This window comes from Manis javanica, chromosome 6 (assembly GCF_040802235.1).
Source record: "Manis javanica isolate MJ-LG chromosome 6, MJ_LKY, whole genome shotgun sequence".
NCBI lineage: Eukaryota > Metazoa > Chordata > Mammalia > Pholidota > Manidae > Manis > Manis javanica.
Genome location: NC_133161.1, coordinates 12,409,405 through 12,436,302, shown reverse-complemented (window position 1 = coordinate 12,436,302; position 26,898 = coordinate 12,409,405). Strand labels below are relative to the sequence as shown.

The window sequence follows — 26,898 nt, the reverse complement described above, 5'->3', positions numbered from 1 at the left end:
ACTCACAGAAGCAGAAGAGATCACATGGCTGAGAGAAGTGGTTCTCTACTTTTTCATTGTTCAAATTCTCCATCATAAAAGCATCTTACGAGACTGAATGTATAACCTAGGCTTTGAAGAGGTTTTAGCAGAGATGTTGTCTTTAAAACCAATTACCATGTAAATCAGTGCCACCACTACAGAAGACTGTAGGGGTTTCTAAAAAAATTAAAAGTAAAAATACCATATGACCCAATAATTTCACTTCTGGGAATTTACCTGATGAAAATGAAATCACTAATATGAAAAGATCTGCATCCCCCAATTTTATTGCAGCTTTACAGTAGCCAAGATATGGAAGCAACCTAAGTGTCCATTGATAGATGAATGGATAAAGAAGATGTGGAGCATATATACAGTGGAATATTTTTCAGCCATAGAAAAGAAAGAAATATTGCCATTTGTGACAACATGGATGGACTTAGAGGGTGTGATGTTAAGTGAAGTAAATCAGAGAAAGACAAATATTTATATGTGGAATCTAAAAAACAAAACAAACAGACTCATAAACATGAAGAACAGACCGGTGGTTGTCATAGGGGAGGTGGGTGGGGCATGGGTAGAATAGGTGAAGGGACATAACGAAGCACAAACTTCCAATTATAAAATAATCACAGGGATAAAAATACAGCATAGGGGATATTGTCAATAATGTAATATTTCTGTATGATGACAGATGGTAACTCTACATTGTAGTGAGGCATTTAGTAATATACATAATTGTTAAATAACTGTCTCAGGTATCACTATAGTCAAGTATACCAGAAACCAATATAATATATATCAACTTCAGTAGAAAAACCTTAGTTATTAGAAAGAAATTACGCATCTGGGAGGTATAGAAGCATAGACATCTTAGCGCTATTCACTTTAATGTTATAATACCTTATCATTTCTTCTAGAATTGTTGAGGTATGACCTGAACCACAAAGGTTAAATTTCCAGATTACTTAGGCTTTGTGTAAAACTTAAACACAGGTTCAAACAATTTTAGCAGAACTAACTGTAGAATTGATTGTAGAATTTTCTTCTTCCTTAAATGGCTCACTTGTACCAATCATTATTTAAGATATAGTTGGTAACATGCTGTCATCATAATATCAAACATTGTATTTTGCTGTAATGCAGTTACATCCCAAGGGTTATGGGGCTGCTTGGCTTGTATGAGTCGGTCCCAGGTTGCTCTGCTTTTGAGATCTTACATCTTCATTTTGTTCTCCTATCTACTACTTTGACGGCACTTGACAACCTCTTCTTGGCTGCCATCAGTTTGCCTGCTTTTAGCAACTCTTTTTGCACTATGATTTTCTGTGGTCTCCAATATCATGTAATTAAGCCTGTTGAATGTTGTTTAAAGGGAAGCAGTAGGAAAGAGGGCCTAAGAGATGTTCCTGCGAATGAAGAATGTGGACTTCCTTCATGAGTGTGGGTGTTGGGCTTGTCCTGAAACCTCTTAACTTACTCTGGGTTCTCCGCTGGCTTTCGCCTGGTTGAGATTGCTGCATAAGTGACCTTTTGATAATTGAGGTGTAACTGTGCTGCAAGAGATCCACTGGTTTTTATGGCCCAGCCTTCCAGTTCAGACTTAAAACCACTGGTCCAGAGAATAGGATTCCAGACTGGAGAGCTGAGGATCTAGATATATGTGCTAGAATTTGCTTAGCTTCTCTGAAATTTGGAAGAAAATGCTCTCCTTTGGGCTAGCTCCCAACAATTTAAGAACTTAGTTTCTTGGATAAAGAACTATATATCAAAATCAGATATAAAAGTTAATACCTACTCTGAAGGGTTTTAATATCAGGCAAAGTAGTGGCAGAATTTGAAAAATGGAAACATTTTGGTCAAACAATTTGATTAAAAAATTTTTTTTGAGAGACAGAAGAGGCTTTCTGATTAAAAAGTCATCATTTGAAATGGCTGCATAATATTAGTCAGCCGGCAAGTCCTTCATTCACCATGGGCACAGTGTACTGCTGCTGCAATATGCAATGTCACTCGCAGCTAATCCGCTTACGGACTTTTTTTTACCCTCTGAATTAGCTGACAGCAGAAGATTGGGTCTAGGGAAATAGTTGGAGTTCAGGTTCTATTTGACAATATTTAGAATTTAAAGTGACCTTTAAATGGGAAAGGGCTGCACGGGATGGGAGTTAAGTGGTTTGGGACAGGGCAGTATTAGGGGTGAGGCAGAAGGGAATGCCTTTTTAATGCCAGTGTCAGGGCAGGCCATCCTGGACAAGTGTCCTTCATCCTCAGGACACATGAGAGCCCAGGACCAGGCTGACCCTTGGCTTTGTCGCAGAGGAGGTGAAGTTTGATTTTGTCCCAGTTAGTCTTTACCGTACTTTGCCCTCCCTCCCCTAACCTTCTCCCCCTGGCCTCTTCTGTCTCACTGGGCCTTGCTGGTATGGTATGATGCTCCCACTCTGCATTGTACCTGTGCCTGCACACCTTCAAGTGCCCTGTGCGCCCATACCACCTCCCAGCCCTTTCTCCACCCATTTTTAAGAGGAAAGACATCTCATTAAACTAAATTAAGATGTAAATGACTGGTGGTTATAACTGTCCTTGGAGTAGTCTTTTTTCCTTTGTGCTTGTCATTATGTCAGAGTGGTAGAGGGAGAGGATTGGTGGATGTGGTTCAACAAGTTAATAATTTCAATAACATACAAATACATGCAAAAGAATGACATTCGTTCCAGCCCCATCCTCTGTTCTCCACCTGGTGGTTGTCCTCTGTTCCTTCCCTTAGTCACTTTAATGAGAATGAAAGTCATACTCTACTGGTAGACTTCGAGCTTATATTAATTAGACTTGGTCATAGTTTAGGAGTTGATTCATATTGGTATATCCAAATTCAAGTGATGAGTACTATTTGAAATACTAGTACCACCCAGCAGAAGAAAGTGGTGTCTTCATTAGTTCCCAAATTCATTACTAGTTGTTTGAATTGTCACGTGATTCCTCCAGTCCTTAGTTTCCTTATCTTCAAAATGAGAAATGTGACCAGCTATCTCTAAGGTCACATCCAACTGTAAATTTGTAGGTTCTATTGTACTCTGCCCTCTCCTGCTTCTGAATCCCATTTCAGAGGCTCTCTATGAGGAGAACATCCACCTACCCACCCATCCATCCATCCATGTACTCATCCCATCCATCCCTCCTTCATGTGTATGATAGAGAACTGCATATGGTAGGACGATGAAAATTCACCTTGGGAATTTACATTTTAGTTAGAGACAAAATTGGATGCATAAAATAGCCAGACTCAAGAAACAAATACAGGTTTGTGTTGTCACAACAATGTGCTCATAAATACATCTTTAAATGTGTAGATTATAAGCCTTGTAAGGCCTTAATATTCTGTAAGTTCTTGACACATGTTTGTTGAAGCTTGTGATAAGGTGTGTACAGTGGGAATATACAACATGGGAGTGGCCGAGGCAGAGAGGCTGACTAGAGAAGGGCCCTGTGTAGACTGGTGGACTCGGGGCTCAGTGTAGACTGGCTTCCCAGAGGAGGAGGACATTTTTGAGATGAGTGGGTTTGGGTGAGTGGGTCCCATGCTCTTGTTCTGGAAGAGGCCTACCCATTAACATTGTTTGGTTTGCCTGTGGCTGTGTCTTTACCACCTCAGTCTGCAGGACAGTGAGTTCAGGTTCATGGCCAGGAGCTGGGATCAGGAACCACGGCCACACATGACCACTGGGCCATGGATCTCATCGCGCTAAGCTGCAGCCCTCGTTTCCTCAAACTCATGGCCAGTCTTCTTCCCTGGTGCTGAGCTTTTCCATGATCTGCCGTCCCCTTGCCTAGAGTCGTGATGCTTCCAACTAGGAGGCTCATCTCCACCCAAAGTGTCCTCCTGCCAGCGTCCACCTGCCAGCTTGGACCCCTTGCCTGTTTACGAGATGTTGGTATTTGCACCGTTGGTGATTCCCATTCAGGGCTAGGCCTTGAGTTGGGTAGTTCTTAACTCAGGCCTGATGTTCCCAGTTGCACACTCTTCTTATTAGCTTGCACCTGAGGTCCTCATGCCATGAAGCTGGACCTACAAGAATTATGATACAGAGAGTTTTGGGGCCAGGAAAGTCAGGAGTCTGGAACCAGGCAAGTGTCCAGGCAGCCAAGGGAGATTCATGCATGTCCACTGGGTAGTGGCCTCAGGACACCGTAAGTGAGAAGCTTTCTAACTAAGGGCACACTATTTGCAGGCGGTATGTTTTTGAGGTTCCTCCTGCTGGGACTAGGTCTGAGTCCAGGGCATGGTCCATCTGGAATCACACAGGGAAGGGAAGTGGGTCACCTGTGGGAAAGAGTTAGTGGGGGAAGCTGATTGAAGGGATGATGTGAACGCTGGCATTGACCAGGCAGCACGCTGGAATGGTGGTCAGCAAGGCATGCAAGTCTGTCAGTGAAGCAATCGTCCTAAAGGATATCAAAGACCTGAATTTTGTCACCTATTCAGAGCTTTCAACTGAGAATCATGTGTGCTTGAATGAATGAGTCTTTAGTAACCTGACTGGCTAAAATTTTTCATTAGAAAGTCATTGTTGACTCCAAGTCATAACAAATTGAAGTCAGAGGGCCTGCCCTTGCTGATCTCTTCCTCCGCCTGAAATCTTCCAACAGCGTGGGGTTAAATGAACCAAGAGTAAGAGAAAACAGCCCTTAACCACGACAGCTTTCATAGCTTGCCCTGTCATCGGCCTATTGATTCTCAAACTTCAGGTCCTTTTCCCCCTTAATTGTTGAAAATGCACATGGAATTGACTTGGTAAATGGTAAAAATTAGTGTTCTATTAAGTTAGAACATTTTGTTCTTCAAACAGATCTGGGATTAGAATTTTTTGTGTGTTACCTAGGAAAAAATAGTTGGTTGAGCATATTAGAAACCTAAATAAGTATCATTTTCTGATTTGAAACAATTTAGAAGTGCCTATTTACATCTCAACCATTGATGTGTTAGTCACCAAATAGGTCTTTGTGTTTACTGACACCCCATTTCCTCAGGCCTGATTCCCAGCTCTCTTCCTCCTCTGCCTCCTTGCTGCTCCTCCTCCCAAGTCACACTGTAAACTGCTGAGGCTGAGACAGTATTTGATACATTTTCCCACCCCAGCGCCTAGTGCTGCATCTGATTCCTGATGGCACAGGTGCCGGATGATTGTGAACATGTAAGATTATGACAGTTGATAAGTGAGCACTTCGTAGAAGTGGTGGCTTCTGAGTGGAGGGTCGTAGCTTCGTCCCGGTGCTGGCCTGTGGTTGACTTGGCCCTGGCATGCAGGCTTCCTCACTCATAGAGCAGCCAGTTTTGGCCTCAGCAAAGGAGCATCACTTTCAGACGTGATGCAAGCAGCCCATTCTGGCATCAGCCTCCAGCTGGGTGGCTTTCTCAGCTGGGCTCCTCCCACTGATGCGTCTCGGAAAGTCTTTCCTTCACTTGGAAGGTTTTAATCAGAGGGACGACCTTCATGGATTTCCTTGTGTGTTCCATAGGGTCTGCTGCAGAACAGTGCAGACTTGTTGGCTGTTACTGTAAGAAGGGCAGCTTGTCGGGCCCCAGGTTGTGGAGTGTGACTCTGGAGAGCCCATCTCTGCATCGACTTGCATGAAACTTTGCAGGGCTGGTTGGTAAATGGTGACAGAATCTGGCCCCATGGGAGTGAGTGTTAGATCTGCAATTGCTGCATGGTCTTGGTTTAGGTTTTAAGCATGGCTTAGGTTGTCCTGATTTTCACTTTCTTCCCCTACTGTTGTCTTTTGGGGCCCTCAAATTCCACCCTGTGGGTTTAGGGAGTAGCCAGCGGTGTCTCATATGTATTTCTAAATGTTCTTGCCCCTTGGCTCCCTGGAAGGCTCTGGCGTTTCTTCAGAATGTGTCAAGACCTGTCCTCTCTGCCTGCAGCCCCTGCCCTGTGGCCACTCCTGCTTCCACCGCTCGGGTTCCCGGCCTCTCCCCCTGTCCTTGAGTGGAGCTGCCACTCGCTGGCTCCCCAGGAGCCTGGTCTTGGTAGGCATTTCGTTGGAGAGGGAAGAAGCCCTCCCCGTGTCCCGTGGGTCACCAGCCTGTGCTGCTGTGTGGGAGGCCGTGTCTCACAGGGACTTCGGGCGGTCGGCACTTTCCTTTATTCTGCACGCCTCTCTTCCCCTCCGGCATGGATTCCTGGAGCCGGGAGCCTGGAGACTGCTTTTGGAATCATCCTCCCCTCATTCTGATCCTTTGTCCTTGGACCAGGTTTGGGTACAGTGGCTTTTCCCTCAGGATGAGAATTTTCCCAGAAAACTTCTGGAAGGGCCAGAGAGGGGAAGAGACAGGTGATCCTGGGAGTAGAGTGTGGACGCTCTGTACTCGTTCAGCACCAATTCATTCAGAGCTGCAGTGCCGTCCTGACCCTCCAGGCATGCCCAGACATGTCTAAAGCCCCAGGTGGCCGGGGCCCAGGCTCTTGGGTGCTGCTTGCGGTGCTTTTCTGGGGAGCTGGTATTCAGCACCTCACTCAGAGCCCGCACAGAGCAGAGCTCCATAGATGGTCTTAATATGATATTAATATGGCCTGTGGTCCTTGACCAGCCTCTCCTGAGAATTCTTTCCTTTTGAACCTTCAGTTTCTTGGAATCTTTTAGATCCTTAATCTTTCCTCCCGACTGTGACTTGATACCATAAACAAGAAAAAACAAAACTGAAAAACAGGTGGGTTGGGGTATATGTATGCTGATGAGGAGGAGCCCATTATTGATGAGTCATGGTGGCAAATGCAGTTCATGGTTGAAGAGTCAAGGTCACGGGTAGGAAACTAGAGCTGACCCTAGAGGATCCGGGTGGTGGCCTAGCTCTGTGCGGCTGGTGCCAATGGCTGTGGTCCATAGAGGGAGCTGCATTTGGGAAAGTGGATGCCTGTTCAGGGTACCAGGAGTGTTCTAGACTGCCTGGATTGACTGCGAGGAACCGACAGGATTACCTCAAGCAGAGGTTGTTGATCGGGAGCATTCACCTCTGCTGGAAGGGCGGAGGACCGAGGCTGCCCTGATCCTGCCCTCCCTCCGCATCTGCTCTTTCTGCCTGGCTCCCACCATTCTATTTTATTTATTTATTCTATTTTCTCTGGTAACTTAATCTCATGGCATCATTGCATTCTTTCATTGCTTCTGGCATTGTTTTCACTTGAAGGAAGGTTTGATTGGCCCCTGTCAGCACGTCAGGCTGGGCCCTTGTTATGGATGGTTGGCTGGTGCCCACCTCAGGTGGGACTGGAGGGGCACATGGTTCAATATATGCCTGTTTAAGCGGCAGGGACAGTGGGCAAAGCACATTCTCCTAGAAGGGAGTTTGGCAGGCTTTTGAGGCGGGATTTCTCTGGTTTTTTGGAGATGGAACTATGGAACTGTTGTGAAGGTGGCTCTGTTGATTCAGCGGGACACTGACTAGCCTCACCAGGGCCGCTAACAACATGGACTGCCCTCACATCAACGCTCCTACCTTTGCGCCGTCTTTAAGGAGTGAACAAAGATCAGGCACGTGGGAGCATCACCAGCCCACTTGGATAGTACAGAGCCCGTATCTTCTAGATTTGGTTCTTTGATAAGTTGTTTATAAAACGAATCTCACTACATGAATTCATACAGCTTCTGTGTTGTGTGTATTGGCTCAGACCGCACCCTCATGTACCTGACCTCGTAGCTCTTCACAACACCCCTGTGATGTAGGTGTTACTGCTTTCATTTACGTGTGAGAAAACTGAGTCCGGGAGAAGTTGAGAGACTTGTACGACAAGTACGCGGCACACTTAGGCCTAGGCCTTCTGACTTCCTGCCCACCCTTCCTTTCCCCGTAAGTCTTGTATCTGTACGCAGAGCATTGTGCATCCCTAGGTGTTCTGGGAAGATAAAAAGAAATTAGCCCACATTCTAGTTAGGATAAACTGCAGACAACATCCATTAAGACAGTCATTTGAGAGCTGATTGCTCTGTGCTGGTGATTGTGACCTTGAAGTGCTCACACCAAAGGACACACAAAAATTACAGGCTGCTTTGAACGTTTGGGATGTGCTGTGGATTGGAGATAATACTGGAGAGAATCAAGGTCACGTTCTTGTCCAAACCCGCCAAGTTTGGACAAGCGCAAACAGCCAAGTTACTCGTTGGTGATACTGAGCTGAAAGGCGTCCCTGAATCCTGCCTGAGGGGGTCCAGGGCCGCATGGCCTGATGTTGGATTGACAAAGAGCCTGAAGACCAAACCAAGGAGGTCGCCGTGTCCTTTGGAAGGCGAGTGGTGGGGCCAGGGTGGCTCTGAAGGTCCACCACGAAGTGGTGTTTCATATTCTGAGAACTGTGGGGCCTGACGTTGCTTAGGACTTCACAAGAGGTTTTCTGAGCTGTTTTAGCATAACCTAGAATGAACATCAAATGACAAGAGAGAATCCCTCTCTATGATGTACTAAAATGTAGCCGAGGACAAGTAGTAAGGGCAAGGCTGTTTCCAGGAGCAAAGCTCTGATGGGCTGGCCATGAGGGGCACGTGAGTGAGGGCAGGGCTCTGCCAAGCAGTGGGAAAGGGGCACCTGGGAGGCCGCCATTAACAAGAGGAGCAGAGGAAGCCCCTCTAGGGCAATATGGCTCCAGGAACACATGGGCTAGCCCAACCAGTGGGACACACTGCCCTGCAGATAGAGCAACAGGACCTTGGGGGCAGACTGTACACCCCTGGGTCAATGCACAGGAGGTCTGGCAGCCCGTGGCCAGGCCTTCTGAGGCTCATCAAGGATGAGGAATCCATCCGTTCTGGCAAGGGGAAAGTGGGGCCCTCAGCTTGGAGGAACTGGGGACTTGAATGGCCATCATGGCCTGCCCTGGTCACAGGAGGGTCAGGCAGGATTGGATGCAAGGTCAGCACAAAGACAGTGGGGAATGGCAGGCAGTGCTCCCTCTGCCCAGCCTGAGTCTGAGGCACATGGTCACCCACTGGCCTTGTCAGCCATTCAAAGGTCTCTCCGGGAAAGGTCAGCATTGCTTTTGGGCTTCAGAGAGGGGCGGTCCAAGTTGTGGGGAGAGGAGGGCTCTGAGTGCTGAGAACTGAAAGGTGACCACCAAGGATGCCGGGCGCCGTGCAGCTGAGATGTGGAAGCTGGAAGGGCAGCGCTCAGGGTCTGTGGTTCAGAGTGCAAGTGACCATCTCAAAACCATCCTGGCAGAACTGGGGCAGAGCCAGGTTTTCTTTTCTAGTGTGAGGAACATTTCTTTCCCTCTCATTTTCCCTGCCAGATGACCAGTATTTCTAATTTCTTTCCAGAGATGTTTTATGCACCTACATATCTATATATCTCTATTCCTATCATCTCTTCCCCCACTTCTTACATAAATGTAATGTACATTACATGCTTTTCTGCATCTTACTTATTTTCACTTAATTTGTCTTGTAAGGCTTTCCCTATCAGTTTATAAAGAGTTTTCATCTTTTTAAAAAATGGTATATTGCCTTCATTGTGTGGATATACCATAATTTATTTAACCAGTCTCCCACTGAAGGAAATTTAGGTTGCTTTTGTGAGTAAAGTGATAATGAATAACCTTGTACATATGTCATTTCACTCCTGTGAAACTGCATCTCTCAGATAAATTACTAAAAGTGGAATTTCTGGGTCAAATTGAGCCTTTGTAATTTTGAAAGATATCGATGACTCACCCTCTAGAGAGGTTGTACAAATTTATAAAATTTACACTCCCACAGCAACCTGCGAGTGTGTTGTTTCCCCACACCTCACCACACAGTGTGTTAGCAAACTTCTGCACTTTTGCCAGAATGGTAGTTGAAAATGGCATCTTGGTGTAGATCTTACTTGTAATTCTCTGGTTTTGAGTGTTCATGGACGTCATTCCATATGTTTAAATACATTTGTATTTCTACAAACTGTCGATTCCTGTCTTTTGTTCACTTTAAAACTGGATTGCTGGAATTTTTCTTAATATGCAGGTGCCTTTTATGATTGGGAGAAACTAGTCCTTTGTGATCTCTTGTTGCAACTATTTTACTCAGTTTGTCTTTTGATTTTGCTTATGGTAGGTTTTGTTATGCTAAGTTTTACATAGTTGAATTTATCAGTATTTCTTCTATGGATTTTACATCATAGTTATAAACACTTTCTTCCCCTAAGGTTACAAAAGGGGTTCCTCATGGTTCCTTCTAGTACTTTCATTACTTTTTTTCAAACAAATATTTGGTCTATTTGAAAATTATCCTGGTATAAGGTGTAGAAGTATGCCTTCAATTTAATTTTTTTTTCCCAGGTTATCTAGTTTTCTGAATACTATTTATTGAATAAATCTTCTTTTTCCTACTGCTCCAAGGTGCTGCTATGGACTGAATCATGTCACCCCAAAATTCATATGTTGAATCCCTAATCTCCAGAGGGACTTTATCTGAAGAGAGAGCCTTTAGGAGGTAATTAAGGTCAACTGAGGTCATAAGAATGAGGCTTTACTTGGATAGAACTGGTGTTCTTAATAAGAGGAGGCGACACCAGAGCTTACCTGCTTCGTCTGCACACCAGAGAGGAAAGGCCGTGCAAGGACGTACAAGGTGTCCAGGAGGAGAGATCTCATTAGAAACCAACCCTGCATCTTGGTCTTGGACTTCTAGTCTGCAGATGCTGAGAGAAGTAAATGTCTGTTGTTTCAGCCACCCAGTTGGCAGTGTTTTGTTATGGCAGCCAGAGCAGACTAATACACACTGTGCAGTGAATTCCCATGTTTGGGCTGACCCCGGATTTTCTGAATTCTGGTCCAGTTCTTCCATCATATCACACTGCCCACCACGGAGGCAGCCGCAGAGTCGGGGCTCCCAAGGCCAGGAGGGACAGAGGGCTCTGGGGAAAGGAAGCACCCGGCGGTGCACAGACAGGACAGAGGCCTCAGGGAGGGCTGAGGTCAGCTGGGAAACTAGGGCGGCGAGAGATGGCCGTGAGGGCGTGGAGCGGGGCCACTGGTGAGCTACCTGGGGAGGACTGATGGGACCTCCTGGCACTGCAGAAGGCGGCACCAGGACAGATACCCCGAGAACTAAATCAGGGCTGCTGCAACTTGGACTAGAGATGGGAGAGAGTGAGAGAACACTGCGGTTTTCTTCATTTTCAGGTGTTTATTTCAGTATCTCTCTCAAGAGTCCAGACTCTACTTGCTTTCATGGCTTCATACCTGCCCTCAACCCCCAGGCTCCTTAGAGACCCACTCTGTTCCAGAGAAATCTCTACAATGTGCATTTGGGGTACTAACCCTCTGGGGATGGCATCTTACTATTTGATACTTATTTTTATTGTAAAAATCTTAATGTACTCCGTCCTCTGTAAGTAGGAACACACACGTGAATGGCAGTTTCTCCCATGTTAGCTGCCTGGCTCTCCTTTAACCATCCCAGCCCTGCCATCATCTTTTGCCTGGGGCTCGCCTGCCCTCCAGCTGCAGCCCTGCCCCTGCCCCTCGGTGCTGACGCAAGGAGCTGCGCTAGCTTTCTCTGCCTGCAGCCTCTCCTTTGGCTCTGCTTTCTGGGTTCTGAGGCCCCTACAGAAAGCCTCCTTGCCAGGTTTGTGCTGCACCAGTTCTGTTACACAGTAGTGAAGGGAGTCGTCCCAGAGGCCTTGCAAAACTAGGAGGCATCTGTCTGTCTGATCTGGTTCTGCTTTTGGGTGCTGGCTGATGGTTTCGCTGAAGCCTTGGATGCAAACCTTAAGGGGGCCCAGGAGTAATGTTCACTGCACTTAGGGAGGAGTTGGGCAGCCTTTCAAGGAGCAGGTTACTCCATTAGGGTGATTTGCTTCTCTCAGCTCACCCAGTTTGGATGCCAGGGGTCCCAGAGGGTACCCACCCCTCACTTCTTTGCTCCTATGCTCTGGAGCAGCTGTTTGACTCAGCTGCAGCAGAAGTACTGGCCTGTGTGTGGGGAGGATGAAATCCATGGGCCAGGAAGCCAATGGGGATCAGAGTGACTCCACACATGTCCTCCCAGGCCATGCCTCCAGCCATTTGCTGGCCCCACTCTGGTGCCTGGGCAACCGTGACCGCCCCCTGCCTGAGCACTCTGCACCAGTCTTAAACAGCCCCCTGTGGGGTCTGCCAAGCTCTGGCCCAGAGCAGTCAGAGCACTCCATTTCCCGCTGAGCTGGCTGCAGGCTCCAGGCTGGCTGGCCCCAGGCTACCCCTTCCCACAGATTCTACATCCTGCCAAGCTAAAGAACACGGTCTCCGCTCCTCTGCCAGCTTCCCTCGCCCAGCACCTGTAGTGCTCTCCACATCTTGGGTTCCCTAGTCTCTGCCTCATTCTTCCCACTGAGCATCTAGCTCCTGCAGGGCGGGCAACTGTGCTCACAGCTGAGGTGGGGTAGGGCTCACAGGTGCTTAGTGAGAAGCTCCTGGAAGATCAGTGGGAGGTAAGCAGGGCCCCCTGGAGGTTCTCCTGCCATTGAAACTTAGATAATGGGGCTTTGATTTTGTTATGGGAACAAATGGGTTTCTTCTCTAGAAATCGTTAACGTTCCTTCTCATTGGGCTCCAGGGAATATATTTTGTTGGAGAAAAAATCTAAAATACAGAAAAGTGTAAAGACATTGTAGATATAAAATCCAACAGTTCTGTTTTTACTCAACTTTATATTTAGAAATCTATCTCTAATAATATGTACGGTTGTAGTTCATTCACTTAAACTGTTGTATAATATCTTCTGTGAATATAACCTTGTGTAACTCCAGGGAGAGGAAATCCTGGGGCAAAATACCTCTAAAACTGAAATCAGTCAAAGTGAGAAATAAAGTTTAAAGGCCGTTTATTGCTTACAAACTGCAGCCAGGGCCATTTCTCTCTCCTACTCAAGCAAAAACAAGCAAGACCTCCCCCTAACCTCTCAGGTTCACATAAACCCTTGGTTGCCCAGGTAATTACCTATTGATATGGAGGTGAACTGCTTTTATCCACCCCTGAGGAATGCCTGTTGATAGGCAAATGCACTAAAGCCAGGTGAGATATTCTGGAAACATTACAATTTTACCACACCTTGTTTGATTTTTCTGTCTCTGAATTGACAGACCTTTAGGTTTTCAATATTTTCTGCAACACCCGTGTACATTTTTCCTCCTCATGCACATATGGGGGAGTTTGCCCTGGGGGTATAATTTTGGACCACAGGTCACATACATTTTCAGTGTGTTGGTAGGAGAGGTCGGTTCGGCCTACCGGGGATGGAACTCCATCCGAGGCATGGCACCAAATATGTTAGGGGAGAGACATTGTGTATTTTCCTCGGTTCTTGTTCCCGCCACGACAAATTGAAGGGCAGAGACACTGTAGTGAAGCAGAGCAAAAGTTTTATTTAAAGTTACTTAGAGAAAAAGTGCAGGCAGTGGCGTGATCTAATTGACACAGTGAAGACTTGGGCTGTGCTCAGGTGCTTTTCTTTTCTAGGGGAATATTCCAACATTCAAGGCCAAGTTGCTCCTGACCTTTTGAGCTTTAACTGATTAACTCTGAGCCTTTTCTGGCTTTCTAGTTTTAACTGGTTAACTTTGAATCTTTTCTGTTGGGCTTTACTGACCTTATTCTCTTTCCACCCCGCTCATATCTATTTTCCTGCCTAACAAGTTTACTTGATGTTTGTCAAATATCTGTTGTTGGACCATAAATTGTTCCAGTGTCTGAAAACCTCTTTTCCCCTGCCTTTACTCTTTACTTTACTATTGCTATTTTGATTGGGAGGTGTAAGTGTTACAGCAATTCCAGAAAGCTTAAAGACTGAGAAATCCCATCTTGGCTTGGACCAGTGACTCATCAGGTTAGGGCTAGTGGACACTTGTTCAACTACAAAGTGTTGTCCTCACAGGTCAAAGGTTGGTCCTAAATTGCTATTTTCCTGGGTGCGTGTGGTCAAATTATACCTGGAGCTGTGCCCTTCCCCTCCTGCTGCTGCTGAGTCTGAGGAGCTTACAGATGGTGGAGGAGAGGCCTTCGGGCTCACTGGTGTAAACAGTGTTACAGGGGCTGGAAATGGGGCAGGGGGTGGGAGGTGGTCTAAGCCCTAAGGCAGGAGCAGGGTGGTAGGATGTCTGAGGCTGGAGCCTGTTGGGAAAGTGCTCTGACTTGGGAGTGGGGGAGATACCCAGAGCCATGGCTGAGAGTGTTCTAGGAACTCGTCTCCTAGGACATCCCTTTCTTTTGCTGAGACACGCCAGATACATGCTCACTGCCCGTTTTAAAGGATTTACCTGGCGTCTGATGCATATACATCTGCAGCCTATATGGTGATAAAGTATGGCTGAAGACCCAGTAACAGCAATTATGGAGTGCTTACAACGTGCCAGGAGCTAAGTGCTTTACCTATATTAATTCACTGGATTCTCAGTATCCTAACGGGGTAGATATTTATATCACATCCCTTTAAAGTAAAGACATCAAGGCACAGAGGGTTTAATTTGACCATGATCACACACTCAGAGGGTCTCAAAGCCAGGATTTGACCCCAGGCAAGCTGGTTTCAGGGCCCAGGCTCCCAGCCCAGAAGTGCTGCTGGCCCCAGCAGGGAAGGAGTGCATAATGCACTCTTCATCTTTTCATATCTGGCTTTGAATTTCATTTCTACTAGTGAGTCAGGCAAAGTAACACTTGAATTAATTTCTCTGATCTAGCCAAGCCATTTAGCTTAAGAAAATATGTTTTCCTTTATATCTCTACTTAAAAAATTCATCTGTGCTTTCTGCTTTCTTTCTGTAGTCTTTAATTTTCACTCAGTTTTTAGCTAAGGCACATAGTAGGTTGAAGAGTGAAATAATGTTATCTGGGTTTGGTTTCTCAAAGAGCTCAGATTCCCCTGTATCCCCTGTCCTGCCCCAGACACACACACACACACACACACACACACACACACACACACACACACACACACACAGTCTCTCTCTCTCTCTCTGAATTAACTGGTAACAAGGAAAACAACATTATATAATTCCTTTTTCAAGTGGAAAGTGGGAAACTCAGTAATCTGGATTATTTTTTTCTTAGCTGAAATCAAACATTCAGCTGTTGGAATCCTCTCGTCTTTATCTGGCTCTGCCTGTGGACAGTGACTGGCCCTGGCTGCATGCAGATGCCCACCTGGGACGGTGCTTGTCCAGGACCCGGTCCTGAACCCCACACCTGAGCTTCAGTGGCCAAGGAAGGCAGGGCCACCTTCGCCCTGGTTTCTGTTCTTCGTGACTCATGAACCATCATCTTACTTTCCCCTGAAGGAGCCGGAATGAAGAATTTCCAACTCTGTTTATCTTCTCACTGTCCCTCTGCTTTAGGACAACTGCCTCATGCTGGATCTTTAATTTAAACAAAATGGATGTTTCCCTCTGGCCTAAGAGCTGGAATTTCTTATCAAAAGTGACACTTAAAAAGGGCCAGACTGGCCTGCTCCCTCTTTCCTGCCAGTCCGTCATTGCTCCTCCCCATCTCCAGATGTCTCCACTTCCTGGTCCCCCAGAGAGAGGGCATGAGCTCATCGTTTTCCAGTGAAAAACCAGATTTGGTCTCCTTCTCGCCTCGTTTTTCTGTCAGAGCCTGGAGATTGATGATGCTTCCACCGGCTGAAAACTGTGCCTGGAGGAGCTGCAGCCTCCCGCTGTGGGTCTCTGTGGGCGGGCCAGGAGGGGGCCGCGGTGAGGGCAGTGGCAGCGTGGGGCTCTGAACTTTCCAGAAGGTCATTAGGGGTGTGATGGGAATAGGGGAACAGGTTATTTACTACACCCCAAATGGTAATTTAAAGTCATACCTCACCTTTAGAGAAGACAATGAGAATTCTTTCCCGAGCATTCTGTTTCAAGCTGGAAAATTCATGAGCAAACTGGGAAAAAAGGCAGCCAGCACCTCACAGGGAAGATGGGTGGTGTGGGGCAAGCATGGCCTCTCATTCTTTATTTCCTTTTGTGAGGGAGTTATTATGACATCTAAAAAAGTCTTGCTTAAAGCATGCAAAAAGACTCAGAATGGGGGAAAAACATTCGGAATCCAGGAATGGGGAAATTAGGATAACAAGGTTGTAGATCTCACAAAAGATGAGGTGCCTTTTAGCACAGAAGATGGTAAACTGTTAGAGACTTCAATATTGTGTAAGGAGCAGTCACTGATGAAGTAATGAAGAGCCTGGCAAGTAAGCGGAGTGGGAGCCGGAGGCCTGGGCACCGAGCTCAGGGGGTGAGGGGCCACCCGGCATGAGGCCTCATTTCTGCTTCCTGATCGGAGTGTTGACCACCAGATGTTGAAGGACAGGTCGCTGCATGGGACTGGTTCCTCCGGTGGGACCATCCTATTTGCAAAAGGACACTGGCTGGCCAGAGGGAGCTGCGGCCCCAGAGTGCCGTGAGCCTGGAGGTGAGGGAGCGAGGGAGAAGACCGCTGGGGTTTCATGAACACAGCGCGCAGCCCAGCTGGAGGCAGCTGGAGAACCGTCTGACGGGCTTACCAAACAGATGGTGGGTGAGTGCTCAGCATGAGAGGTGGGTGCCACGACCCCGACCCGGCCGTGCCAAGTGGACCGCACTGCCTTCTTGGACACAGTCCCCGGACAGGCTGGTGGGGTGAATGTTGGATCCAGGATGAGATGGGCAGGTGGCCTGGGGAGGCAGATCAGGGGCGTGAATTCATGGCAGGCATGCCCAGCCTGCCCTCCCTGGAAGGTTCAATTTTTGGTCACAAGGACGTTCGTGTGTGTGCGGCAGAGTTCTGCCTTCCCTACTGGCCTGTTAAGGGACTTCAGTGATGGCCGGGATGGGGACGGCTCACTGACAAAGCGTGTGGGACAGATTGCTAATCTGTGGAACGATAGGATCACGATCTGAAAATTTTTTCAGGGGCTGGAACAAATAGGAGCTCCCTCAGGAGATAACAAACCTAAGTACAAAAAACAAGCAAAAAATGAGGAAAGACAGCTGCCCAGGCACATGGTGGCTTCACAGCTTCACTGGAGGAAAGCACCTGGGGTTGTCCCCTCTGTGTGACCAGCCTGTGACACAGCTGCTCCCAAGGCTCGCAGGGAGCCAGGCTAGGTATAGAGTCATGGGTCCCGGGCCAGGGGAGCCTGTGGCCCTGGGGGCTTCGCGCAGGTCTGACAGTGCGAGGGAACCACTGCAGCCAGGGCTCCCTGGGAGAGACTTTGGCCCGTGGGCTGACCCTGAGGATGGCCAGTGCAGTGCTGGGTTTTGTGATTCGGAGGGTGGAACGCAGAAGCGCTCAGCTGCAAGAGAAGGTGACTGTGGGGTGGGAGGGGCGCGGGCCTGACAATATTCATGGGCTGTTATATGGAAGCAGGACGTGTGTCCCAGAGACACGGCTGATGAATGATACGAGCAGTTGTCGAACGCCCACAAGGAGCACGTTTTCTGTGGGTTTTTTCATTTATTCCTCATCAGTCTTACAAGGGGGCTGGTATTATCTGCATTTTGCAGATGAGGAGATGAGGCTCTGAGGGGTTTGAGTAACTTGCCCAAGGGTTCCTGATGGTACATGGCTTGCCCTGGGAGTGGGGGCAGGGATGTGGCTGAGATGTGGGGGTGGTAGACACTCTTTAAGCTCTCCTCCAGCGTGACTAGGAGCTATCTTCTCTCCAGCTGTTCGGGGAGTTCTGGAAGCAAACATTTTCATCTTAGATAAGAGCAGCGAAGTCTGGGATGCTAGCAGTCCCTACAAATGAAAACATCTGCCTTATTTCCTCTAGAAAGCCTTGGAGGGTCTCATCTGTGAAATGGAGACAATAACAGGACCTAATGTGTAGGATTAAATGTGATGATACATAATAATGTACTTTGTACAGTGCCTAATACATAGAAGGCATTCGTTAACCATAAGCTATTCTTGAAATGAGTAAGACTGCCTGCACAAAGCACCATGTTGGCCACTGGGAGCACAAAGATGAAAAACACAAGCTCCCCTATCTCAAAGATTTTGCTGCAGATAGAAATACATGATTAATATACAAATATCTGTGTTATAGTAGTGTAGCTGCAGAAGGTGTCTGGAGACAACAGGTGAGGGATCAGCAATGTTTTGGGGGGTGGATAGGGGGCTTACTTTCGGGAGCAGGGTTTTTGAGAATGAAATTCCTGTGAGTCAGGAGGGACCCTTTGAACACCACTCATGACAAACATTTATGTAACATCGAATAATGTGAAGGAATTAAATATTTAGGATTTTGTCAAGGCAATGCATACAAAACATGAAAAGGCTATGCCTCCACTGCAAGCAGGAAGGCAAAGCACACTCGGTGGAACACATTAAAAATAAAAATGCCGCTAACACCTTTCCTCAGTATGAAGAAAATAAAACATTGTTTCTGGCTGGGCCTGTGGCAGCTCTAAGCCTTGCAAATCTTTAGGCTCGGGACATCTGGGAGGAGCAGAAGGTGTTAAGAGCAGTCACGGGGGAGGAGGGGTGGGAGATTTCTTGAAATAAGCTTTGTGGAGAGTCATGTCTTAATTAGGGGGAGCGCTGGTCAGGATTGCTTGTCACTGGGGCTGCCACAGGCACCCTTCATCTCTTTCCCATTTCGGCCCCTCTTGGGGACCCGCCGTGGGTCTGCCCTCCTTGAAGCCCTGGGACCTCCCTGTTGATCAGGGACAGGGTTTTGCCTCTCATCCCAAATGCTTCACCCCTTAAACTCCATCCCCACTCCTGGGGCCTGTGGAAGAAATCAACTCTGATGATGCTAACAAATCTAATAGTGGCTTTCCTAATTTGCTACAGGGAACTCTCCCTGCTAAGATATAATTTTAACATTTTTTTTTCTTCTTTTGAGAAAATGTCCTTTAAAGAGGAGATGAAGTCTCAGACTTAAAACTTGAACTGGCTATATCTTTAAGAAAAAAGAAAAAAAAGTTGGTTTTCAATTTTTTCTGATGTGTTCTCTCTACTTTCTGCTTAACCATTCCACTTATTAAGCATAGACCACAGGCTTTGGGTTGGAAAGATGACTCAGAATTGTGAGCCCAGAGGGTGAGACATGCAAAGTGAGGGCTAGCGCCAGGCCCAGGCCAGAAAGGTGAGTGGGACGGACCCTGTGTCCTGGCTGCTCTGCCACGGGCCCCAAGGGAAGAGGGGCAGCAGACAAGACCCAGGTGACACGGCTCCCTCCCTTTCCGTGTTCCTTCACCAGCAGACACACCAAGTTCCGCCTTGTATGCAGGGCACTGTGGCCGAGGCAGCCCTCATTCCCGGTGGACCTGCGGCTGGGCGCTGAATCCTGGCAGCTGTGGTATCTGGGACCCACAGGCACTGGCCGCCTCCTTGAGGGCTGAGTGGCTCTGGGAGGGCCTTCATCTGTCTAAACTCTCTCCTTCAGTCAAATGGGATTATTCCTGTAACATTTACCTCCCGGAGTTATTGCAAGGATGATACGGGATAAAATAGTGTCTGGCATTTGGAAAGCATCAAATAGATTTTTGTTTTAAAGAAGCAGCTGTGGGGTGAAGGAAACCCTCAGGCTCTCAGAAGTGGCCCAGTCCATCACTGTGTCTTTGGGGCACTCTGATTTCAGGAGCAGAGCACCGAGGGCATGCAGAGGCTGAGAAGGGAAGAAGAGCCTGCCTCAGCCCCAGGTGCCCCGCGACCCTTCTGATTGGCCGCAGGGCTCGTTGGACCGACTCCTTTTATTTATCACCATCCTTGCTGTTCCCAACTGTCTGAACCATATTCACTCAAGGTTATCCTCCTTAGATAACTTGGGGTCTCCTTCCCAAAGTAGAGCCTGAGACAGGGACTCTGGGGGAGTTTGCAGGAAGCAGGAGAGGAGGGGAGGCCAGGGAGGCGTGCAGTGCTGAGCTGGGTGCTCATGGGAGCCTCAGGTCAGATCCCAGAGGCACCCCTCTGGGTAGCTGTGCCATGTCCCTCACAAATCTTCCAAAATGGGTGCTGACTCTCTGGCTCTTGTGCCCTTGGTTGAGGGTCGCTCTCCCAAGCCCACCTCCTCCTGTTCTGCTGCATTCCTGTGGAGTAAGTCCTGGTGGGGACTGAGTGGATTTCTGAAGCCCACTGAGGCAGGGGGACTGGCCAGGTGCTTGATGTGGGTGCCATTAGCTTGCCCGGAGTGCCCACTGCAGCTGCAGCCAGAAGCCAGGATGGGCTGAGGGCACTGAGGGCCACTGCTCTAGTTCTGTCCCCGGATATCCCAGACATACTTGAAGGCATTGTGCAAACACAGCTCCCAGATTGGCATTTGACCCTAGTATTGCTTTGCTGGTAGCTCCCAGACATGGCTTCTTGGGGGAGACCAGCAAATACTCAGACCAACTACTTCATTTACCATGTAGATCGTTTGACCAAGTGACAGACCGCGAGATCCATTCTTCATTCATTTAAATATATATGAGGGCTGGCTGGATGCCAACTACTTGCTGGGCCCTGGGGGTAAAAATGTAAGTGAGAGACATGGTTTCTGATTTTGACGAACTTATAGTCCAGCAGTAGTAACTGTTCTTGAAAAAAAAAAAAAAGATTTTGGGTCAAAGGATTCTTGGAAAGTCCGCATGCCATATCTGTCTCTTTTGGGGGGAGTCATAATGTACATTAAAAACTCTTAAAGTCCTGCAACAAATAAACCATTTAAATATTGTTTAGCCTAGGTTTCCTAAAATACATTTGATCATCGCATACCCAGCCTGCCTCACTCTACTCACTCCCCACAAGTTTTATTGAGGTAAAATATCTAATCCAAAGGAATGACTCTCTAATGGAAGAAATTGAAGTACAATAGCAACTAAATGTTTAGGGAAGATCATTTTAAATAGAGTGGGGGTGGATCCTGTGCTGCCTCTGAAGTCATGTTTTCTGAGAAGGTTCCTGCTCAATCTATGTAACTGGAGTAGTAGACTTCTTCCACGAGTACTTAGGAAGCCCTGTCTTGCTGATAGCAGATGGACCTGAGAGGAGAGCCCCCTGCTGGCGTTGTCATCAAGTATGGCTCAAATCCAGAACTTGGTGTTTGCGTACCATGTCTGCCATTCCTCTTTCTGGTCTGTTTCCTCATGTCCATAACACACATCAGAGCTTTTCTCTACCAGCTTCCTAGGATTACTGTGTGTGAAGACTTTTTCTCTTTTACACACATACACACACACAGACACACACAATATATGATGTAAACATTGGTTGCTAATATTCTGATTTCTTGTGGTCTTGCCCTCTTAGGGCAGCAGTTGATATTAGTAACTAATATTTATTGAGCACTTACTGCATACAGTCACCACATTTAGTACTTGATGTGAGTTATCATGCATATACCTTGGATCCTAATGGATTTGAAATGGAGAGAAAGGATGGGAACAGTCTCCCCCAGGCTCCTTGTCCCCATGTCTCCTTTTGCCACAGAAGACTTTGCAGTGGAGGGGAGGAGGGACATGCCTGCCTTGGCCTAGGAGAAGGCTGGAGTGTTGCCTTCAGAAAGGGAGAGGGCTTCACCACAGGCTGGCCGTGACCCTGTGCTGAAGGCTGCATCTCCCGCGGTTCTGGTGCCAGCTTGCTGCTCCTCTGCCTCTCCAGGCCTGGGGGTTACACCAGCTCTTTCATTTGCCCCCCAGATTCTTGTGTGACCCTTCACTGGTCTCTTTATACCCTGTGCTCTGCTTTGTAAATCGTCCACTTTTGTGACTCCCCTTCTTTTGGGTATCCTGTCTGGGGCCCTGACACACAGGAGGGTCACCAGCTCTAAAGGCAGAGTGGGAGACGGGTTTGGTCCTTCCAGGTAAGGCCATGGCTTCTCGGTTGACTCCAGGTTGCTCCTCTGCACCGTTTGCTGCAGCAAAACCTGTTTGTATTGGGAAGCCCACATTCTGGGCACACGAATTTGGTGCCCAGATGGTGCCTGTATTTACAAAAGCCCAGCACACTGACAGGACCTGCAGACACATGGATAAATATTTTGCCTTCCTTCTTAGGCAATATTTGAGTCTTTCAAATTTAATTGCTGTCAGAGACAGGATGCTTGCATCCCAGAGGCAAAGCAAATTCTGAGGCCCCCAGCGGACTACCTCGGTAGCTCCTGCCAGGCTTCCTGGCTGGCCACCTTCAGTGTCTGTCTGTCAGCTCCTTGATCTTGCCCAGAGCTGTGTGGCCTGGGGTGAGGGAGGCTATGGGAGCTGGTTGCAGCCCGCCTGGAACCTGTGGCTGCTTATTGAGTTTGTTTTGAGGTTGAGAGAACCTGATCTTAGCCAAGGAATCAGGTGCTTTAATCAGACATTAGTGATGAGTACCAGTCTGGCCTTTAACAGTAGGATCTTGTTTTGAAGATAGGTCCAGGGAGGGTTTTGTTTTGTTTAGTTTTGAAATAATGGAGTGTGGAGCACCTGCTAGTTTATATGACAACTTTGTGCAAATTAGACAAAGCCAACCCCTCCGGTGGGGGCATGTTCTCATACCCAGCCAGGGAGCAAGGCTTGGCAAGCACAGAGGCAGCCTGACCTTAGCATCTAGGTATCCTTGGGAGGTGCCGTTGATCAGGGCACAACCTGCTCAACTGTACAGGCCCAAGTAGCTGCTGATGGTGTTCTTGCTACAACTCTCTACTCTTTCTATCTCCCCAGCTTCCTGCCTTCCTTCCTTCCTCCCTTCCTTGAACCTAACTGACCTTTGGATTACATTTACAAAGTGCCTTGAGATGCTGCTCTGTGCATATGTGTTTTCTTCTTCCTCACTGTGACTGGCAAGCCCCTCCTCAATGTCCAGACAGGAAGAAGTGTTTGCTGTAGACCCAGAGTTCTGTAATGACCCTCTCCTCCTTTTATTCATTAGGTCCTAATTTTCCTCAATTATTTAAATCCCTTGTATATGATAGAAACAGTTGGATTCCTTGCCCACTGGGGTCTTACAAAGAGTGCCTCATATTATCATTTCTTTCTTCAAAGCACTCTTTATTGGTGCTCACCCTGGGCTGGAGCCAGGGAGCCAAAAATGGATGAATAAGACAAGTCCCTGCCCTTGAGAAACTCATGATCTAGGAGGGGAGTGAGGCGTGACAGATAAATCACAGCTGGTGGTGTGCTTGCTGTGGAGGACAGGCCGGGGAGGGGGGCCCATGGGGCACCCAGTGTGGGGTGCTGTCGTCCATGCCAGGGAGCTGTGCCGGCAGCTGCCCTTTGGCCTCCTCCCAGTGTGAGCAGGCGGGGAGAGTGGGTGCTGGGGCATGGTGGCGCCGGCCTACTCAGGGCAGGTGTGGGGGCCGCCTGGCTGGGATTTGGAATTGTGGAAATTGGCTGGGGTAGGGTTGTCAGGGTGGGAGCTTCAGGGAACTGGCGTTCATCCCATGAGTAAGGCCACATTTTCCTTTCCGGAACACATGCAAGCAGCAGGGTGGAGGGAGGCTCCTGTCATATGTGGGTTCTAGTCCTGCTACTGCTGTTTCCTTGGGCCAGTCACTTAATCTTCTTGAGCCTTCATTTTATTTGTAAAATAGGGATGATTATGGTAATGACACCTACTTAATTGGGTTGTGTAAAGGATTAAGACACTCTCCGCAACAGAGCTTTCCCCTGGCGGGATAAGCACAGGATGTGAATGTGTTGCTAGTGCCTTGGTTCCTCCGGCCCGCAGGGAGGAGGGCAGCGCTGGGCGAGCAGAGCTGTTTGCCCCGGGTGCCTCCTGCACATCTAGTCTGTGTGCACCACGGCATGAGTAAAGCTGGAAACCACTGGTGTGCAAAGTTCCTGGCAAGACTCTCCTGCCCAGTAAGTCCTCAGTAAATGTGGCTGTTGACTGAGCTGAGTCATTGTTTTTGTACAACTACCATAGAAGGAGTGAGGACAGGGGAGAGGGGCTGGATTCTGGGGGCATTGCTGAGGCGGAACTGACAGAATCTGGTGACCAGCAGAATGTCAGGGAAGAGGAGCCACCAGAGAGGGGAGGCCTTGGAGAGGACTCTGGGGTTTGTGATGCTGGACACTGGGTGGGGGGCAGTGCTATTCATAGGAATTGTGGAAATTGGATGTGTGCATTTGAGTTGCAGTGGAGACTGGTAGGCTACTTTTTCAAGAAGTATCAGCAAGTCAGGGAAGCAGGAAGACAGTGGGGATGTGGTCACGGGAGTGCTGGGGGCATGTGAGAGACTTCAGGAGGTTTGTAGGCTAAGGGTATAGAGGCAGAGGAGTTGCAAAATTAAAGATAACAGGAAAAGAGTGAATAATACTTTCCCAAAAGTTTGCCTGTTTGGACAGTGTCTGTCCCACTGGAGGACTGTCTGCCAATAACAGGCAGTTGGGCAGTTGTCCAGATATGATTTACAATAAGGCATCGGTTTCATGCGAGGCACTGTCTAAATTACTGCACTCCACCAATTGCCAGGTTCCCTGCTGACAGTGAGCCAGGGGTCAAACAATTCAATCAGGCGCCACCACTTATAAATTGGAAATCAGTGGGGTGCAAAATGGATTACCATCAAAATCCAGTCAGGTGCAAAACCAAATTTTAAAACCCTTAACCTTTAAAAATCACTCCTTTCCTGGTTCCTCACAATGCTCTGACACTGAGTTTTAATATCCCCCAGATGTGCAAGCTTCCATAGAAATGCCTGCAGGAGACTGAAAGTAACGAGGGAAGAACTCTTCGGCATTCCTGCCTTTTAGAATTTGCTAGCAAGCGGGATTTGTGAATCAATACGCTGGCAATTCTGTTAGACTCTCAAAAGTGTGCAGCAGAGTGGCCTGGAGGGCTCACTGAATTTCAGATTGCAGACTCTACCTCCAAGTTTCTGGTTCAGCAGGTCTGGGGTTAGGCCTGGAAAAGTGCATTTCTAGCAAGTTCCCAGAGGGAGGCTGATGCTGTGGTCCAAGGACCACACTTAGATTAGCAGAGTACGTCTGCTCTAGGATGTAGGAGTGCTTTGGTAACTCGACTAGCAAAGCATGCATGGGTGAGGAACAATTTATCAGTAAAGCTTCTATTGGACTGGGTGTTGTGTGTGTTAAGGGGCTTTAATTTTGTCCAAGAAACCTGAGGAGATTGTTTCACGGAGATACAGACTGAGTTGAGTGGTTTGTGGTCAGAGGACGGGTTAAGGGCATGGGACAGAGGAAAGGGAAGGGGCCTCCTCCAGCTCACAGTCCTCAAGACAGCATATACTACAGCACAAAGGGCACCCTTCGGGCCACAGTCTACTCTCTTTTGGTCTGTGGGTCAAACTGTTAATGTTGTTTGATGCCAAACTTCCTCCCTTGACTTGAAAGTTGATTTTCTTCAGGTTAAATAAACATGGGTACTAAACAAGCTGCTAGCAGACTAAACTTTTTGGCTCTTCCCATTGCTGCATGGTGCCACAGATGTATTTTTCCATTTAAATTAACGATGTCTGATTTTAGTTGTGCTCTTTTGGAGTCGAAGCTGCCTTGTGTAACGGTAGGTATCTCCAGGCCCGATGTGGAGTGAGTCCTTTTTCCCCTTATCCCAGAACGATTCCTGATACAGGGGCCACCTCATTGACATTTGGCTTCCTGTCTCCCTTTGCCAGGAGAAATTGAGCGATGCACGTACATCAAATACCACTACTCCTCAGCCACCATCCCCAGGAACCTCACTTTCAACATCACGAAGACCATCCGTCAAGATGAGTGGCATGCCCTGCGTAAGTACATCTGAGTTTCTTTCTTTGGCTGTGACCTGTGGAGGTCATGGAGGTTTGGATGCCCTTCACAGCTTGGTCAGGACAGATGGATGTGTCTCCTTCTGAGGTCTGTGGAGGTCTCAGAACGCAGTGGCAATTCCGTACAAACTATCAATGTCTGTGGGTCAGAGCTGCCTTGGTTGGTTAGGATTGCCTCATAGACTTGAGTGTGCTTCTAAAATTATAAGAGCCCCCGCAAGAAATGAACTAGAAGTTAGTGATCAAGGATCCAGCAACTCCTGGGATTTAACTCGAGCATGTCTCCAAGTTGCCCAGGGAGTAACTGTGGTGACCTATTCATCCCTCCTGGTGTCCTTCATACGTGGTGAGACCTACTGATGGTTGCAGGCTACCTCCTATTGGGAATTTGCATCTGGGTGGGGTCACTAAAGGGTAGAATTTGGTCCTCAATTTACCTGTTTCTGTTTTCCCTAGAATAACAGGCTTTGGGTCTTAGCTTTGCGTGTGATTTCTTAGCAAAGATCAGAGTATCTGCCTCCATTGGTTAGGGCATTTCTTAGTCAGGGATCCTCAGAGACTTAAATTATGTGTTCCTGCTGTGAGTGAGCTCCAGCTGCCTCTGTTGCATTTATCATTTCTTTCCTGTTTCACTTTTTCCACATAAGGTTGCAAGGTTAAGATTCATTGTACATTTATATATGAAGGACGGTCTTTTATCATTTGGTGACAAGGATCCCATGATTGGTAAACTTTAAAGAAGCTAAAAACATCTTTCTTCTCTTCACTTCATTATTGCCTAGTTATTTTTGGCATGCAGGGGCCCCACCAGGTATATGTCACTTTTTGCGGGGGGGCAGGGGAGTGAGAAACAAGTAAAATGAAACAGAGCAATCATTCATTGGTTTCAGGAAAAAGATTGTGGCCAGGTGTCTGGATGATTGTTACCAAATGTCACTGACCCAAAATGATAGGGCAGGTTTCAGTAATGGGAAGACATTACCTGAAGTGTTCCCCTATCAGGGGCCTTTATCATTACTGGCAACACTAACCAGAACATAGTAGCAGAGAGCTAATGGTCAAAGTGCTTTCCCATGTGCTAGACATTGAGCTAAGCACAACACAACATTCTTATTTAATTTAATGTGAGATTTGCCTTAGAAACACTAATTATCAGCTTTGGAGGTAGGCATGTAAGAAGCCAAGTGTTTAAATACCTGACGGTGACTCCTTGTATCCCACATT

General features: G+C 47.6%; 1 protein-coding gene across 1 annotated transcript in view; it reads left to right on the top strand.

Annotated features, from left to right (window-relative positions):
• TMEM178B (transmembrane protein 178B) overlaps positions 1-26,898 on the top strand; it is a 355,371-nt gene that overhangs the window by 91,321 nt on the left and 237,152 nt on the right. The window contains exon 2 of the mRNA XM_036994567.2: positions 25,543-25,656. Within this exon, the coding sequence (XP_036850462.1) occupies positions 25,543-25,656 (114 nt within the window). The remainder of the gene's footprint in view (positions 1-25,542; positions 25,657-26,898) is intronic.